The sequence below is a fragment of the Pelophylax lessonae genome (genome assembly GCF_965119305.1).
Source record: "Pelophylax lessonae genome assembly, chromosome: 1".
Classification (NCBI taxonomy): domain Eukaryota; kingdom Metazoa; phylum Chordata; class Amphibia; order Anura; family Ranidae; genus Pelophylax; species Pelophylax lessonae.
Genome location: NC_138768.1, coordinates 581,201,477 through 581,221,045, shown reverse-complemented (window position 1 = coordinate 581,221,045; position 19,569 = coordinate 581,201,477). Strand labels below are relative to the sequence as shown.

General features: G+C 41.7%; 1 protein-coding gene across 1 annotated transcript in view; it reads left to right on the top strand.

Moving 5' to 3' along the window:
* Nucleotides 1–459: 459 nt before the first annotated feature.
* Nucleotides 460–19,569, top strand: part of SNCA (synuclein alpha) — a 145,080-nt gene continuing 125,970 nt past the window's right edge. Inside the window, exons 1-2 of the mRNA XM_082243527.1 lie at nt 460–729; nt 18,754–18,795. Of these exons, the coding sequence (XP_082099653.1) occupies nt 546–729; nt 18,754–18,795 (226 nt within the window). The 5' untranslated portion in view covers nt 460–545. The remainder of the gene's footprint in view (nt 730–18,753; nt 18,796–19,569) is intronic.

Here is a 19,569-nt window from a genome sequence, read left to right as displayed (position 1 = left end):
ATCTATCTATCTATCTATCTATCTATCTATCTATCTATCTATCTATCTATCTATCTATCTATCTATCTATCTATCTATCTATCTATCTATCTATCTATCTATCTATCTATCTATCTCTGTATTCACATATATATATATATATATATATATATATATATATATATACACATGTGTGTGTGTGTGTGTGTGTGTGTATAATAGAACTTTTAATTATATCTGTTTGGTGTTATTGAGCCCTGTTGCTCAAAAAATAAGACCATACAATAAAGAGAAAATAGGCATAAGTGTACCATTATATAGCTTAGCTGCAAAAAGACAATGTTGGTGTAAATTCACTGTAATTATATTTTTATAATTTGATGACATGTTGTGCTACAGTGGGTGGAGAATAATAGGGCAGTGTGTGTAAGAAGTGCTTTTGATAGGTCTTTAGGTGGGGGTGTAAAATATCAGGAAATTATTAGGCTGGAATTAACCTTATGGATGGATTTAGATTTTTACTATACTGTAGATAATGCTGTTTGTTTGTACTACTAAAGATAGAAATGCTGATGATTTCATATGAATGGCTTATGTTTTACAGCACTTCTGAAACACTGTTGTTAGTCATGGATGTCTTCATGAAAGGTTTTTCTAAAGCTAAAGAAGGAGTCGTGGCAGCTGCTGAAAAAACCAAGCAGGGTGTGGCGGAAGCAGCAGGAAAGACAAAAGAGGGTGTCCTTTACATGGGTAGGTACAAACTAATCAATAAATTGTCAGCTGTTACAATGAGGGCAGATTTGATTTGATTTCCTTCAAGACTAGTGAGATCTACAAATTTGCATTTGTATTCTTTTCACATGGTGTGAAAGAAGTTTGAATTTTTGACAAATGCATCTAATCAAATGTGGATATTCTTCTACATTTCAGAAAGATGACCTGGATTTTATTACTGAATGATATAAAGGGGCAAATGGATGCTAGCCTATCGAGAGATACAGAAGCTCATAATAAACCTGTTAGGATCAAACTTGATAGGTTGTAAGACAACACAATCTTTGTAGAAAGCCCATACTCTTTGAAATTTTATATTCATGCTCACCATTCCACCCAAAAATTATACTGTGTATGTACTGTATTTTAACTACAAACTTCAAGTAGATTTTATGTTGTCCGTAAGTGCTATGAGGCCATTGCTCCCCCTTTTCCCTTCTCAATTACTGCGTGACTTATCCCTGTCACTGAACATTAGCACACCTGTCAATTTTTCAAGTGGTGCATTTTGGGAGATTATGCAATTTGAACATTTCCAGAAAGGCAGCATGATCTGTAACTTGCCACATAGAAATTGTTGGAGGCTTTCAAAAGGTTGATATCTTACACAGATAGAATGTTTTAACTTACAGGATGATATAATCTTCCTTCAAGATGGATTCCAGACAGACATTTTAGACTATAAAGAAATTGTATGACTTATATGTTCTATCCTTGGTCTGTGTACTTTTTAATCAGGGCAATCAAGTGGGATGATTAGATCACAACCTGCTAGACGTAATGCACAATAGGTTAATGAACACATGCTTTAATATTGGTACTTGGCATGGTCTGTGATTAAAAGAGTCAAAGAGATTAATTATGCATCATTATTAATGCTGCCTTGGTTGCACATCTTCAGTACTGTCTATATGCTACCCAATTTCTGCTGGTGGTGTGGCAGATTCAAGGATCCTAAAGGGGAAGGCTGTAGAGGATCTATTTTGGCCAGTTATTGATTGTTCTGATTTCGATAGGAATATGGACAGTTTTTTTTTTACAGTATATTCACTAAGCTAATTATTGCAGCATCTTTGTAGAACTTGGTAATGACAGGCAAACCTTGGCGTTGCCTACAAAAATGCACATAACCTAACATTTACTAGAACGGTAAAATAACACAATACTGAGGTCTGAGCACATTCTTCCTTCTGACTTTTACAACTTCAGTAGATTATTCACCCAATGGCAATGATATTGCAAAACATAAATGGTTTTGCTCCACGGGGGTTGATTTATTTCTGTACACAGGTAAGGTCTTATTTGTCTTATAAACCATAGGCGCAATATAGTATCAGGGTAGTGGCTGCATGTACTATTGCAAAATGTGAAATCTCCTGCACAAAGTGGGATAATACAATCTTTCTTAAATCAGATGATTTAAAAAAAACTGTTTTATAAACATTACAAGGATGGCAAATTCTTATTGTGTTGGAACTGTCATATGGGGAATCGGAGGGGTTTCTCTAAAAAAAACAAAATAGTAATCTCTTTACAAACACTATTAATGCTCCCAATGGCACAGCGGGGTCAAAATGCTGCATGCAATGTTCTCACCAGAGATAGACAACACAAAGCATGAATATGGAATGGCAGCTCAATGCACCCTTTCAGACATGGCAGGTGGGGGGCTTAGCAGAAGTTGAAATTGCTTGCCAAACTGCGAAGACTAGCAATCTGGAAACTCTGGCATTTTTGCCAGAAATGCTATAATACTACAATAGGCCAAATTCTATTGAAGTTCCAATGTAATACCAAAATGTACAGTGGCCTGAGCACATTCCCTATGATTTTAATAGCTTCAATAATTTAATGATCTAATTGATACCAGTACAGTGCAAAAATTGCATCAATCAACAACGGTTAACATATTTTTGACCTGTACACAAACTAATAGTAAACTCCAAGCAGATATAAAAACAAAGATTAGATACATGCAACTGTGTATGTATTAATAAATATATATAAATAAATAATTAATAAACGTTCTGTTTTTGGAAATTTTACTACTGTAATTACTTAAGTTTGCTTTCATATAAGTCCTCGCAGTCCTCCGTAGAGCATTCATTTGGGTAGAGGAGGGTGCAGTCAATCTGAAGTGCTACATGCAGACTGTAGAAGAATGAGCAGAGGGATTACCTCATCAGTCTGCCACTGATAATTCAATTTCCACTCACAGTCTGGATATGGAGTGACATCACTGTATGCCTTAATTGAGAAAGTGTCATCCATGTGGCTGGGCTGTGTGAGAAGGCTGTGTAATTCGCAGGACGTAGACATAAAAATCCTTTGGCAGATAAATTAGTTCCCATATATGTATTTCATCTTTTTTCTCAAAACGTCTTTCAGGACAGCACATGCAGAAAATACATGTCTACTTCAGAATTTAAATTGGAGGCCTCTCCTCAGTTATTGTGTTTTCTCCAGCCAGGTAGGAATACAAAGGAACTGTGGGGATTACATTCTCCCAGGTGCTGCCTGAGAGAGGTCTCTATTTTACCTTTTCTTTCTTTGCAGCAGGGGTTCTCCAGGCAGTATCCCAGGTTGGGGGGCTATTTCCTGGCTCCTCTCTCTCTCTTTAATGCTCAGGAAGAGCCATTAGCACTGGCACGCTGCAGCCTTAGTGTCTCTTGATGGTGGTGGCCATATTTTTTGGCTCCAGTAGTGTCTGGGCATGCCCATGAGGTCATTTCTAAATGGGGGTGGAGATTCCAGACAGGCGTGCAGCATCATTTCTGGCTGCTTGGATGCAAGGGGAGGGGACAGGACCCAGTCAGTGCCAATTTCCGGTGCCAGGCTGGCACAGTGGCATTCCAGCCCCTCCCAGAAACCAGCAGACACAGCCACGCTGAATGCTGCAGGCTCTGCAATGAAGGAGGCAAGAACTAATGCAGTCCCGGGGCAGACAGAGGCATCGGCAAAGAAGCCCAGGTAGGAGAAGTCTTCCTGTGGGCAATGATGTTGTGCTGCTTTTTTCTGTGTCACATCCCCCTGGTGACTGAGGGCCTGTCTGTTCATTGGTTACTGTTTTGTGATGGTCAGTGCACTGGTGATGTGGTTTACAGTTCTGCGAGTTCGCTGCACTGTGTGCGTATTCTGTGGTGTGTTTTTAGTGTTAGTCAGTGGTTGAAGCTGTTGTTTTCTATTGTGTTTTTGTCTTAGGCTAAGACCAGTGAAACTGAATCTAGTAGCAAAAGGAGATGTACTTCATGCAAAAATAAATTGTCAGAGTCATGGAAAAAGCCTTTATGCAAGGAATGTGTTTCTGCATTAGAGAGAAGAGGTAGCTTTAGCATCCAGTGAATTTTTGGCTGCTTTGAAGGCTGAATAGAGTATGACTTTGCAGTCGTTTAGAGATATTTTGGGGTCTTTCTCCCAGAGTGCTTCTGAACCCACAGCCACACCACAGTCTTCAGCTTCCTTAAATGCAGAGTCAGGGATACCATTGGCACAGGTTGCTTCCTCTCCACCATGGTCTAAAGGGGATTCAGAAGATGATGGTGAAGAGGTTGAGGCTGCCTCGGTATCTAAAAATAAATTGTTGCTCTAAGAAGTAAACAGTCTTCTCAAAGCGAATCATGCCACCTTATGCATTAAGGAGAAGGAAAAGGATCCTTCTCTTCATAATAAAATGTACCTGGGGCTTAGCAAGTAGTCGTTTAGAGATATTTTGGGGTCTTTCTCCCAGAGTGCTTCTGAACCCACAGCCACACCACAGTCTTCAGCTTCCTTAAATGCAGAGTCAGGGATACCATTGGCACAGGTTGCTTCCTCTCCACCATGGTCTAAAGGGGATTCAGAAGATGATGGTGAAGAGGTTGAGGCTGCCTCAGTATCTAAAAATAAATTGTTGCTCTAAGAAGTAAACAGTCTTCTCAAAGCGAATCATGCTACCTTCTGCATTAAGGAGAAGGAAAAGGATCCTTCTCTTCATAATAAAATGTACCTGGGGCTTAGCAAGCAAAAGGTTAGATGTTTTCCTCTTCATTCAGCTATCTCAGCCACGGTAAAGAAGGAATAGCAGGAGCTAGAAGGAGAACTGATTTTTTTTTTTTCAAGATCACAGTAGAGACGGTTCCTGTTTGAGGAAGATACCTTACTAGTTTGGAGCAAAGTGCCTAAGTTTGATGCTGCTTTTCCCCAAATCTCAAAAACCACAGATTTAGCTTTTGAGGACATGGGGAGTCTAAAGAAGGCAATGGATAAAAGGATGGATTTATTGTTGAAGAGAGCATAGCATTGCACAATGGAGAATTTGAAGCCGGCTATGGCAGTCACATGCTTGGCAAGGTATCTAGAACTATTCAGTCGAAAGGATTGCATGAGGACTCGAGGGCATACAATGCGATTAGAGGAGAAGCGTTTTAACCTCAGGCAACGCAGGGGGTTCTTTACTGTTAGGGCTACAGGATTGTAAAATTCTCTACCACAAGAGGTGGTTTCTGCGGGAAGTATGGTTGCTTTCAAAAAACTCTTGGACGTACATCTCGATGATCAGAACATTCAGGGGTATGAGAGATGATTACGGCCACACACACCTACACAGTTTGAACTGGACGGACTATTGTCTTTATTCAACCTCAACTACTATGTAACTATGTAATATCGGTTAGATCAGTTAAAAGCGCATATTAGCGCAGGGACCCGAAGGAAGAGATACTACAGTAGATTATTTTCGTACAATTTCAAGAGCAGTGGGATATATAGCGGATGCATCTGCAGAATCCATACGCATGACAGCGCGGTCATCTGCCTTATCTAATTCTGGGAGGAGGGCCTTATGGCTAAAAACCTGGTAGGGGGACTCAGCTTCAAAAGTTAGGTCTTGCGGAATCCCATTCTCAGGGGATCTCCTATTTGGCCCAGACTTCAATCAATCTTGGACAGCACAGCAGAAAGGAAAGTATTTTCCTGTATGGAAGAAAAAATAAACGCCAAAGCGTTTTTTTTCATCCCCAGAGAAATCTGCAACAAAGTGACAAGTCACAGGGGAAGAAAAAAGTCTGGGGGTTGCAGAAAGTAAGAGAAAAAGGTGGAGTCCTTTTCTGTACTCCTGCACAGCCCAAGAAGTCACAATTACTTGCTATTTCCAGTGGGAGGAAGACTACAGGCGTTCCTTCCACAGTGGGAATAAAATGACAAGCCTGTACAATCGGAATCCTGCAAGGGGCACGAGATAGAGTTTTAAGAAGTTCCGCCAAGAAGGTACCTTGTCACGGATATTCCGAGAAACCCAGTAAAAGCTCTTGCTATCAAGAACCTGGTTCTGGATCTGATACTTCAAAGAGTGGTTGTACCAGTCCCTTCAGGACAAGAACAGATGGGGTTTATTCCCATATATTTCTAGTGGGAAAAGCTACAGTAAAATTCCACTTAATCCTCAACCTGAAGCCCTTGAACAATGCGGTACTATACAGAATGTTCTAGATGGAATCAATCTTTTCGCTCAGGAATCTGCTGTTTACCAGACTGTTACTTTGTTCAATCTAAGGGATGTCTATCTCCACATCCCAAACAGAGAGCTTTTCCAAAGGTTTTTGAGATGGACCCTAAGATCAGGACACCAGGTTCAGCATCTGCAGTTCAAGATACTTTTATTCAGACCAGTTGAGGTAGGACTTACAGGTGCCCTGCAACCATCTGGAGAGCTTGGGTTGAATCATAGATGTACAAAAATCCAACCTGACCCCATATAGGAAAGTTCTGTTTCTGTGGTTTTGCATTTGTTCTCCGGAGCAGAAGATTTTCTTGCCAGAAGAGAAAACGCAAAAATTTTGGGCAGCACTGATTCTGCTTTAGGGCAATCAGAAGGTGTCAATCAGATTTCTGAAGTCAGCTCTCAGCTTATTAACAGCCTCCATCCCAGCATTCCAGTGGGCAAGAATACATTTCATGCCCCTACAATGATTCATCCTGAGAATGTGGAATGTGAACTTGTCCTCACTGGACACCAAGGAGAGTGTTACCACCAGAGTAAAACGATCCCTCTGGTAGTGGAAGAAACAAGAAGTTCTTTCAAGGGGTCTGGCCTGGTCCTTTCCAGTAGGAAAGATCCTCACCACAGATGCCAGCTCCTGGGGCTGGGGAGCGAACTTTGAAAGTCATCTGACGCAGGGGCAGTGGTCAAGGGTACATCGACAACTTTCTCAAACTGGAGGAAACTAAAAGCGATTGTTTTAGCACTGTTAGCTTTCTCTCAGAAGCTCCTGCTCCATAATGTTCAGGTATGTACAGGCAATGCCACAGCTGTAGCCTTTATAAACATGCAAGGCAGATCAAGAAGCAGGAGCCTTCAAAATCTTGCAGAGGAAATTTTGAGTTGAGCAGAAATCAATTTGGCATCCTTGTCAGCAGTCCATCTCAAGGGCTTGCTGAACCTAGTAGCCAATTTCCTGAGCAGGCACCAAGTGAAGGAGGGCAAATGGTGCTTAAATCAGGAAGTATTTTGCGACTTAGTTCAGGAATAGGGTCAGCCGCAAATAGATTTGTTTGCGAACCATCAGAATGCAAAAAATTGTAAATTTTTCTCCCTGAACAGAGAAGACGAAGCAATAGGGATAGATGCTCTTGCTAAAAAAAGTGGGGTTCCGGTTGTGTTATGCCTTCCCCCCTTTCAACTAATCCCGTAGGGCCTGAAGAAAATTCAAGCAGAGAAAGTGACATTCATATTCGTTGCTTTGGTCGAAAATGCCATAGTTTTCAACTCTCCTCCAGTTAGCAGTCAATCTGTATCAGACGCTTCCTCCCAAGAAGGATCTGCTGTTACAGGGACCTCCATGTCATCCGCAGGTGGAAAGTTTATGCTTTACGGCATGGTTTCTGAAAAGAAACTGCTAGAGTAAAATGTTTCTCCCAAAATTTCCTCTCAACATCTTAGTAGACATTCTACTGTCAAGCTGTCAAGCCTTAAAGAGGTTGAGAGCTATATACTGCAAAGTTTGGATGTTGCACAATTCCTGGTGTCTCTCCAATCCAAAGCCCTTGGAAGATCTCACCTCAATACTGGAGTTTCTTCAACAGGCAGCAGACAAGAAATTTGCAGTCAGCACACTAAAAGCCCAGGTCGCAGGTCATTTTGGAACACTCTATTTCTTTGGAACCCTTAATTATTAACTTCTTCAGGGCATTATCCTGCTCCAGATCAGTTAAAGCTAAAGCTTTTCCTAAATAGGACATCACAGTAATTCTACAAGCCCTAACCAAGTCTCCTTTTGAACTTCTGGATTTTGCAACCTTGAAGTTTGTCACGCTGAAGACAGTTCTACTATTTGCAGTCACTTCCACATGCAGAATTAGTGATCTACATGTGTTGTCAGCCAAAGAACCTTTTCTAATGATTTATCCAGACAAGAGTGTTCTGAAAACAGGCTTTCTCCCAAAGTTAACGTTGGTTTATCACTGTTCCCAAGACATTGTTTTGCCAACATTTTATCCTAACCTGTCTGGGGAGAATGAAAAAAAAATGTTCATTCTTTATGTAAGAAGAATTGCTTTACGGTATTTGTAATTAACTGTAGAATTCTGAATCCTGAAGTTCTGAGTGCCATCCCCGAACAAATTTGAAGAGCAGCGACATGGTCAAACATGTCCACTTTTGCATGCAATTATAGACTGGATTTATTATCAGCTGGGGAGCAGGCCTTCGGTAGGAAGGTTCTGCAAGCTGTGGTCCCACCCTAAGGGATGGAGTTCTTGTTTATCCTCTCATGTGCTGTCCTGAAAGACAATTTGAGAAAATTCAAGTTAGGCTTACCGGTAACTTGTTTTCTAGTAGTCTTTCAAGACAGCAACAATTGCCCACTCTGATATTGTTTATGCTGCTGTTTTTATGCTTTTCAGATGGGCCAAAGGTACTCTTGTGCATTTCCTGTGTGAGGAGGAGGAGCTATGTTCTCTCATGCGCTGTCCCGAAGCACTACTAGAAAACAAGTTACCAATAAGCCTAACTTGAAATTTTTTTTTGCTGTCTGCCTGGAGTTCTTCCTTAAAGCTGAAATGCAGGTATGATATTTATTGAATACATACATGTTGGTACAGCTTGAACCAATGTGAGTATGCACATCTCATACCTGAGGATCCTCTGTAAAAGCTGACATTCACTGGTTCGGCACATCGCAGATCGGGTGGACAGATTACTGGGTGGGGCTGGGGAAGACCCAGCTGTCATGGTACACGTGGGTACCAATGACATAGGCAGAGGAAGATGGAGAGTCCTAAACGATTTCAGGGACTTTGGAGCTAAGTTGAGGAGTAGGACCTCCAAGGTAGTATTTTCAGGAATACTACCTGTACCTCGAGCCACACCAGAGAGGCAGCGGGAGATTAGGGAAGTTAACAAGCGGCTGAGGAGCTGGTGTAGTAAGGAGGGTTTCAGATTCCTGGAGAACTGGGCCGACTTCTCAGTCGGCCACCGGCTATTTGGTAGGGACGGATTGCACCTAAATGGGGAGGGTGCAGCCGTACTGCGTGAGAAGATGTCCACAAAGTTAGAGGGGCTTTTAAACTAGGTGATGGGGGGGAGGGTACAGATGTAGAATTAGCCAGTGGAAAGCAAGATTCAGAGGGCACAAATGGGGACATTAGTGGTAGAGTGTTCAGAGCTCCTAAACCCAGGGTGGGTATGGGGAAAAATCACAAGAGCAGCCTAAAAACATCAAATGAGGATATATGTAACCGGTCAAAATAAAGAGGTTTGTATACCAATGCCAGAAGCCTGGCCAACAAGATGGGAGTGCTGGAGCTGCTGAGGTTTGAGGAAGACTTAGATTTTGTGGGGATAACAGAGGCTTGGTTCTACAGCTCTCATGACTGGATGGTGACCCTTCAGGGGTATTCCCTTTATCGCAGAGATAGAGAAGGTAAAAAAGGGGGAGGGGTATGTCTGTATATTAAGAACAGTGTGCAGGTAAATATGAGGCATGATATTAATAATGGAGCTATGGACGAGGTAGAATCCCTATTGGTAGAACTTCAAAGGGAAGGCACTGTGGGGAAGGCAATATTGGGCATATGCTATAGGCCCCCCAACCAGAGGGAGGAGGGGGAGACGGACCTCCTTTTACAGATAGGATTGGCAGCAAGGATGGGAAATGTCATTATAATGGGGGAGTTTAATTATCCAGATATAGACTGCGCAGAAGGAACCGCGCATTCAGCCAAGGCTTGGCAGTTCCTAAATGTTTTGCAGGACAATCTCATTTGTCAGATGGTGAATGCACCGACAAGAAACAATGCGGTACTTGACCTACTGATTACCAACGATACAGACCTGCTCACAGATATAGAAATAAGGGGCAACTTAGGAAACAGTGACCATAGTTCAATTAGTTTCAGTATTAATCATAGTAATAGGAAACATAAGGGTAATATAAGAACACTGAATTTCAAAAGAGCCAATTTCCCAGAACTGCGCTCTCTGCTAGAAAATATCAAATGGGATAGAACCCTGGGAACAAAGAACATGGAGGAAAAATGGGAGTGCTTCAAGAGCGTACTTAACAAAGGGATTGGCCAGTGCATTCCAAAGGGAAATAAATTTAAAACAGCAAATCTAAACCCTGGGTGGCTAAACTCCAACATAAAATTGCATATTAATGCTAAAGAAAAGGCCTTCAAAAAATACAAGGCTGAGGGGTCATTGGCAGCATTCAAGCATTACAAAGAGTGTAATAAGAAATGTAAAGATGAAATCAAGGCGGCTAAAATAGAATAGGAGAGACATATAGCGGAAGAGAGTAAAAAGAACCCCAAGAAATTCTTTAAGTATATAAACAGTAAGAAAAGGAGGCCAGAACACATTGGCCCCATAAAAGACGACAAAGGAGATTTGGCCACAGAGGACAGGAAAAAGGCGGTAGTGTTAAATAATTTCTTCTCTTCAGTCTTCACAAAAGAATTGGGGGGCTACACTAACCCAGCTTGTAAGGCCAAACTAAATAACACACCTCAGGAAGTACCGCCATGGCTAACAGAAGATAGACTTAGAACTAAACTAGAGAAACTTAACATAAATAAATCACCAGGACTGGATGGCTTGAACCCGAGGGTTCTTAAAGAGCTCAGCCAGGTGATTGCCAGACCATTATTCTTGATCTTTAAGGATAGTTTACAGACGGGTATGGTGCCAGCTGACTGGAAAAAAGTCAACGTGGTACCAATATTTAAAAAAGGGCAGAGATATATCCCGGGTAACTATAGGCCGGTCAGCCTAACATCAGTAGTCTGCAAGATTTTGGAGGGGATGTTAAGGGACCACATACAAGACTTTAGTCATGGAAATGGTATTATTAGTAGTAATCAGCATGGATTCATGAAAAATCGTTCTTGCCAAACCAATCTATTAACCTTCTATGATGAAGTGAGCTGCCACCTAGATAAAGGTAAGCCTGTGGATGTGGTGTATCTTGAATTTGCAAAGGTCTTTGACACCGTTCCCCACAAACGCTTAGTGTTCAAACTAAGGAAGGTAGGTATGGACCATAAGGTGAGTACCTGGATAGAGAACTGGCTCCAGAGGAGAGTGCAAAGGGTGGTGATTAATGGGGAGTACTCGAATTGGGCGAGTGTGGAAAGTGGGGTCCCCCAGGATTCTGTTCCGGTTGCCAATCCTGTTTAATTTATTCATAAATGATCTAGAGGAGGGGATATCTAGTACAATCTCAGTATTTGCGGATGATACTAAACTAAGCATGCCAATATCTTCTATACAGGATGTGGAAACCTTACAAGCAGACCTGAACAAAATAATGGGGTGGGAAACTACATAGCAGATGAGGTTTAATGTTGAAAAATGTAAAGTAATGCACTTGGGTGCCAGAAGCCAGAAAGCAAGCTACTCACTGGGGGGGGACCTCTGGGTGAGTCTAGGATGAAAAAGGATATAAAGTAGTTTGTTTGGAGTGTTGTTAGTGTGGTCTATGTACGTGTCCGTGTTGTCTGTGTGTATTTGGCTGGCTTAACCTAAAACAGCATATAAACAAAGCGTTCTGTATAGGTCACAGAAAAAAGGAAGGTTATTTTGTCAGCAATAACATAGCGGGCTCTAAGTAAGGTGAACATAGACATTTATTTTGAAAAAATAGGAGATGTGGTAATAACATCCGTGCAATAAAGATGTCGGTGGGTACAATCAGTGTTGGGACAAGAAACAAGACATACATAACATGTGACAAACAGTGAAAAAAGCCGGCCGGCAAATTAATGTTGCATCAAGAATCTAAATAATCATATAATCAATCAAATGTTGGTTGCAATAATGGTGATTCTTGAAGGGGCTCCTTGGGGGGCTGTGGGTCGCCAGTGGGGCTGATGGCCGTACTGCACAATTATATTGAGTGTTGGATCCAGTAAGGTCACTCTTTTTTGTGCTATTAGTCTTTTCTATGACTTTATGGGGAGAGGGTTGGGGGTATCTCAGTCAGAGAGGCAATCCCAAGACAGTACAGCTGAGAAGATCACATATAAGGGATCAGCTGACTGACTTAATCACGTCCAGACGAAGCTACGCAACAGGAAGCGAAACGCGTCGACGTCACAGCCCGGCGGCACATCCCCTCACCACTCCTAACAGGCGACGGATCGCTCAGGAGAGCAGAAGCCGAAGGCAGCACGCACGGAGACCGGCAGCGGCAGGACACGAGTAATCGCTCTACGGACCATCTATGAGGTACTGTGTGCTCCTAAAAGCAGGGGTGAAGAAACGGCCGAAGGGCCATCTGAGCAAGTGAGATACCACTTACCGCACTGAACTGCCATTTCATACACGCGGTCAGCGGGAATCGGAGGCACATACCCGATCGGTTTTTGCTCTGCACAAGTCCCCTTGAACACCTCTTACCCCCCCACAACAATACTAGCTACAAGGCTAATACGTAGAGCGACACTCTGTCACAAGATAGGGGTGAAGAAATGGTAATTTTACCGTCAGTGATCAAGACAATTGTCAGATCTCTGCCTAGTCCCCGTCAAAGAATCCTATATGCCAAACGATTGATGCTTTACCACATGGCAGCAACATTAAACATATACTGTCTCCCCCAAAGCTGCCTCTCTGACTGAGATACCCCCAACCCTCTCCCCATAAAGTCATAGAAAAGACTAATAGCACAAAAAAGAGTGACCTTACTGGATCCAACACTCAATATAATTGTGCAGTACGGCCATCAGCCCCACTGGCGACCCACAGCCCCCCAAGGAGCCCCTTCAAGAATCACCATTATTGCAACCAACATTTGATTGATTATATGATTATTTAGATTCTTGATGCAACATTAATTTGCTGGCCGGCTTTTTTCACTGTTTGTCACATGTTATGTATGTCTTGTTTCTTGTCCCAACACTGATTGTACCCACCGACATCTTTATTGCACGGATGTTATTACCACATCTCCTATTTTTTCAAAATAAATGTCTATGTTCACCTTACTTAGAGCCCGCTATGTTATTGCTGACAAAATAACCTTCCTTTTTTCTGTGACCTATACAGAACGCTTTGTTTATAGGATGAAAAAGGACCTGAGGATACTGGTAGACAACAGGCTTGGCAGTGGCATGCAATGCCAAGCCGCCGCAAGCAAAGCCAACAGAATACTGGGTTGTATAAAAAAGGGGATTCACTCCAGAAATAAAGAGATTATTCTTCCACTCTACAAGACTCTGGTCCGGCCACATCTGGAGTATGCTGTTCAGTTCTGGGCACCAGTCCTCAGGAAGGATGTGCTGGAACTGGAGAGAGTACAGAGAAGGGCAAAAAAATAATTAGGGGAATGAAGGACATCAGCTATGAGGAAAGACTACAAGCACTGAACTTATTCTCTCTGGAGAAGAGACGATTGAGGGGGGATATGATATCAATGTACAAATACTGTACTGGCGACTCTAGCATAAGGAACAAACTATTCAGAGAAAGGGAATACAATAAGACACGTGGCCACTCACTAAAACTAGAGGAAAGGCGGTTTAACCTTAAAATACGTAGGGGGTTCTTCACTGAAAGAGCAGTAAGGATGTGGAATTCTCTTCCGCAAACAGTTATATCAGCAGGGAGCATCGATAGTTTCAAAAAACTATTAGATGGGCACCTTAAAGACCACAACATACAGGGGTATACAATGTACGGTTAATAGCAAACACACATACACACATCATAGGTTGAACTGGATGGACTGATGTCTTTTTTCAACCTCACTAACTATGTAACTTAGTAACTGTTATAGTCAGTGCTAATACAATGTCAGCTGAGGTCTTCTAGGTCCTGTGCCGAGTGGCTTTCCCTCTGCAGACTGATCATAGGAGTTTGCTCATTCGACACTGCAACCATTCATAGAATGCGTTTTTTTTTTTCTACATATAGAAGGCATTCTCTGATTGGGTGGGTTAGAGAGGAGGGGTAGTGATGTCGCAATCTGTTTCCTATCCAATCCGAGAATGACTTCTTTTCATTAAAAAACATGAGAAGTTCTGGGAATAGTAAAGGTGTTAAACAAGTGAAGTTCTGTAGTCAGTGTGCAGAAGGGAAGCCACTTGGCACAAACCCCAGAATAACAGCTATCACTATAGTAATGCCAAATACGACAGCAATTTTCAGGTTCCCCAGTGGCCCCCAGGAACACACTAGGAGCTCCTGGATTCTCCTGCCTTACTGACAAGCAGAAGAATTGTATTGATGCCGCCCATAATGCTTTTTGTTTTTGGGTCTGCTCACAACCTGTAGCCACAAACTTCAGGCACTGTCTAGTGGGGCAGGGGGGAATATGAGCGGAGAATAAGGCAGGGCCTCTCTGTCTGACCCCCCTAACCCCCTCTCTCTCATCCCTCTCTTTCTCCCCTCTCTCTCTCACCCCTCTGTCTCTCTCTCTGAGCACCCTCACTCTCACCCTCTCTCTCTCTTTTACCCCCTCTCCCTCTTCTCTCTTTTACTACTTTTTCTCTCTCACCCCCCTCTCCTCTCTTACCCCCTCTCTCTAACCTCCCTCACTCCCACTCTCTCACCTCTCCTCTCTCTAACCCCCTCTCTCTGACCCCCTCTCTCTCTTCCCCCCTCTCTCTAATCCCCCCTCTCTCTCTCTCTCTCTCACCACCTCTCTCGCTCTCTCACCTCCTCTCACTCACACCCCTTTCTTTCCCCCCCTTTTCTCTAACCCCCCTTCTCTCTCTCTCTCAGTCCCCTCTCCCCCCCCCCCTTTTCTCTCTCCTACTCCCCCTCTCTTTCTCTCTCACTTTCTTTCACCTTCTTCTCTCTCTCACCCCCCCTCTTTCTCTCTCACCCTCCTCTCTCCCTAACCCCCCTCTTGCCCCCATCTCCCCCTCCTCTATCTCACTCTCTCTTACACCCCCTTTCTCACCCCCATCACTTCCCCCCATCTTTTCTCTGGCCTTTATTCATCTCTCTCCAAATTTTTCATCTCTCTCCTTCCCTTCTATTCCTCCCTCTCCTCCGTCTTCTCTCTCTCCCTCCTCCCACTTATGCCTTTCTCCCTCCACCCCCGCTTCCTCTCTTAGTTTCTGAAAGGAGTTTCTCTCATACTTCCGGTTCTCAGTAAAAAATGTGTTCTGTCAATAGATTTTTCATGTTTTGTACAAAGTAATAAAATAATAAAAATTGAAAACTACTGACACTGTCCACTGAACTACTGACACAAACCTCTGCCCCATTGACACTGTCAGAGGGGGTCCCTGATTGTATTCTTTGACCCGGGTGAAAGAATGTCTAGCTTAGCTACTGCCCTACCAGGTAGGAGATATGCATAGTGACATTGGTCCAAGCTAGAACAATGTTAGTATACAGTAATGATCATACCTGGAGTTCAGCTTTAAAGAGGAATGTCTTATTTTGTAAATGTACCTACAGATAAGCTTATAATAAGGCTTACCTGTAGTTAATGTGAATATATCCTAAACTTACACAGTTTAGGAGATATTCAGAGTGCATGCAGCCGATGACATGGCTAACCGTGCCAGACCTTCAGAGCCCATGACGTAAACTGCACGGGGGTGACATCATCGTGGCTCCGGCCATTCACAGTGAAGGAGCCTGCAAAGCCGGAAAAAAACACCAGGGAAGATGTCAGCTGTCTCAGCGGTGTGTGGGTGCCACTGCAGGGCTTCATTCTAAGGTAAGTATTTCATAATGAGGTAGTATGTGGTGCATTCTAGCTCATTATGCCTTTGTTTTATAGGTTTTCTTTGTTTTTGTTTTTTTTTCTCGAGGTTTACAACCTCTTTTAGGCTTATGTGCTTTATATGCCAAGGGTACTATTTAGTTTAAGGTTGCAGCTGCAGTAATAGTTAGCTACTACTAAAATAAATATTGATTAATAAATTGAAGTGAACTATAGCTCTGAGTCATAAAATTTATATCGTTTTTTTTTATTATCTGATTTTATGTACACATAAAGCTAAAAAAAACATTTATTTTCAAAAAGTTAAGTGTTTTACACATTTTTAGAAAATCTTCTCTGTTTTCATTTCTTTATATATTTATATTAATAACCTTTAGCGGTTCTATTAAGTAAAGTAAGTAAAAATAGTAAAATATTTCCTAAGGTTAATCATTAGACATTTTTGGAGTTGTTAATTATATGCATTAGTATGGCAAAAATATCTCTTTGCATTACTAATGAGATGGATGTTCTAAAATCAAGCTTGCTTTTGAAATGTAGGCTTGCCAGAAAGTAGGGCTTCAGCAGAGCAAAATTCTAGCACCACAGATGGACAACACTTGTACTTGTTAATCTGAATCAGTATAAAATGTGAGGATGACAAATGAGTCATAAAATGAGATGTGAAGTGTGATATTGAGAGCTAATACAGAATCCCAGACGTCAAGCTGAGAAGCAAGAGCATGGTAAAGGATACATTTTCCTAAAGAATACACAATTTCAACACGTGTGTCATATGTCTTTATTTTAAAGTCACCTTTGTGAAGGAACAAAGGAGAGGAAACTACCTAGGATTAATTATAATAGTCTATTATGATATCTATGTCGATTAAAACAAACACACCCTTATGTAAATATTATACATTTTTTTACCACTTGACCTTCAGAAGGTTTTTACCCCTTTATGACCAGGGCATTTTTTTCCTAGTCATGCAACACTGTACACAAATTCAATTTGTATCTTTTTTTTTTCCCCCACACAAATAGAGCTTTTTTTTTGATCACCACTGGCACCAATGTTTTTTTTTTTTTTTTTTATTACACGAAAAAAAAGACCAAAAATTTTGAAAAAAAAAACAATTTTTTCTCATTTCTATTTTGAAACAAATACAGTAAAAAAACAAAATCTAATTTCTTCAAAAATTGAGGTCAAAATGTACTACATTTCTTTGGCAAAAAAAAAAAAAAATCCAATATGTTTTAAATTAATTGGTTTGTATGAAAGACATAGCATCTACAAACTATGGTATATACTGTATACTGCAATTTACGCAGCTATGATACTATACTGTAATGGCGATGATCAGCGACTTATAGTGGTACTGTGACAGGGTGGCGGGCAATCTCGTGCCAAACACTGTATAATGTGTGCTGCTTTATCTTTTACTATCTGCCTGCTTTTCAGGGAGAAGAAATTGCCAGATCGCTATTCCTATGCACACAGAGTTCTGTGTGTTTGTAAACACACAACTCTGTGTGTGATTGGACACAGCCAATTGATAACCTTATTTCAGCCAAAATCATTGGGCGTGCGCTCCGGAGACTGAGTGCACATAATCATGTAGATCTGTGTGATTCTGCGCAGCCGAGCTGCCCTGGCACAGTAAATCTGCATGGGGCGGTCGGCAAGTGGTTAAAAAAAAAAAAGTTTTTCTTAGTTTCTCACAGTGATTTTTGTAAATGGGGTAATTTTTCTCCTTTACTGATGTACGCTGATGAGGCTGCACTGATAGGCATTGATGAGGCAGCACTTAGGGGCACTGATGGAGCGGCACTGAAGGGCACTGTTTAGGTGGCACTGATGAGGAGGCACTAGTAAGCTGCACTAATGGACACTGACATGTAAGTGGCACTGATAGGTGGCACTGATGGACACTGATAGACAACAATGATGTGCACTGGAAGGTGGCACGGATAGGCCACACTGATGGGCAGCACTGGTGGGCACTGATGAGCAGGCACTGATGGGCACTGAAAGGCAGCACTGACTGGCATCACTGATGGGCACTGACTGATGTCACTGATGGGCACGGCGGGGGCTGCACTAATAATCAGGGCACTGATGATCAGTGCCCTGATACCTGTACAGGTTTCCCCTGTGAGGATAGGCCTCTGATCAGCGCTCGTCGCCTCGCACTCTGTCAGTGTGAGGTGAGGAGAGCTGATATACGGCACTTCCGTGTTTACATGTAACCGACTGTGATTGGACACGGCCGACCACATGAGTAAAGAGTGGTGATATCGGCTTTTTACCGAGATCGGGGTTGTGCCGTGTCCTAGGCCGACGTTGACCTATGACGTCGGCCGAGAACAAGAGGAGATCCCGCCCCCTGTCACTTGACTATACGGCGGGTGGGAGGTGGTTAACTAAATGTCCAGAAATTATTAAGAGAGTGTGTTAGTAAAGTTTAAGATATTATAGTTATAGCTGTCCCAATTCATAAAGTATTCCCTTAGTGAAATCTAAGGGTGGGTTGACACATGTCCGGCTGTGGGTTGCAGTCTGGAGTCTGGTATGTTTGTGTTAACCAGTTCAGGTGCGATTCAGGGCCAAATTTTTCCTACCCCGGACATGTATCAACCGGCTCCATTGAAAGACAGTCGCATTCACATGTTATGCAAATTGGATGCAGGTAAAAACGCATCCAATTTGCATATATGTGAACCTAGTCTTAGTAGTTTTGTATGGTCACACACAAATATTTGCATACTGGATCATCAACTTTATTTGACATTATTACAATTAAATCAGTATATTTGTTATTCTTCACTGACATGTGAATTGTGTTGCTTTTGTTGCCAGGTTCCAAGACAAAAGAAGGTGTTGTACACGGAGTAACAACAGGTATAGAAAAAAACGTATTTTTCTATGTGCTTCTTTTCATGCATGACAATAACAAAATGGTGGTAATGATTTAACTAACATAAATTAAATTCCACATTTGAAGGGTAACCTTTAAACCAAAGCGGTTTCTGTAATAATCTCACCCTAAAACACATATTGTACCCCGTTATACAATCCACAATAAAAGAGATTTCGATTTGGCCATTATATGGACAGGGACTTGCTTTGTAATGTCATGTGCCAATGTAAATATCCTTATTAGTGGACTTCCCTCGATTGTGGGCGAGATGGACATAATATTGCACTTTGCATTGTCCCCCAGGCAAACTTGATTCGTTTGTCAACAGTATGGGCATAAGATAATAATTTACTAATAAGCTATTGTGCAAATAATTATAGAGTTGCTATCCATGACAATTATTTTCCAGTCTTGCTGACATCACCTTATTATTATTTTCTGGGATTTTATTTCACAAAAGTACTGCACTCCATGGTACATTCTGCAGCTAACATTAAACTACCTTTTATGAAAAGAAAGAGCAGAGAGCAATTCGTCAAAATTGCAAATTTTCAAAAATAATATCATTATAAAATTTATTTCATCCCCAAAATAAGTAAATGGACATTAAAAGGCTTAGGTTTTTTAATAAGTGATTTGCCTTTGCTATATTTAACTCACAGTAATGATGACCCATTCAGATGACCACATTATTCAAATAAATTTAACAATAATTGTTATTGGTTGCTGTAGGCTACTGCCCTTTTCACTTCTCT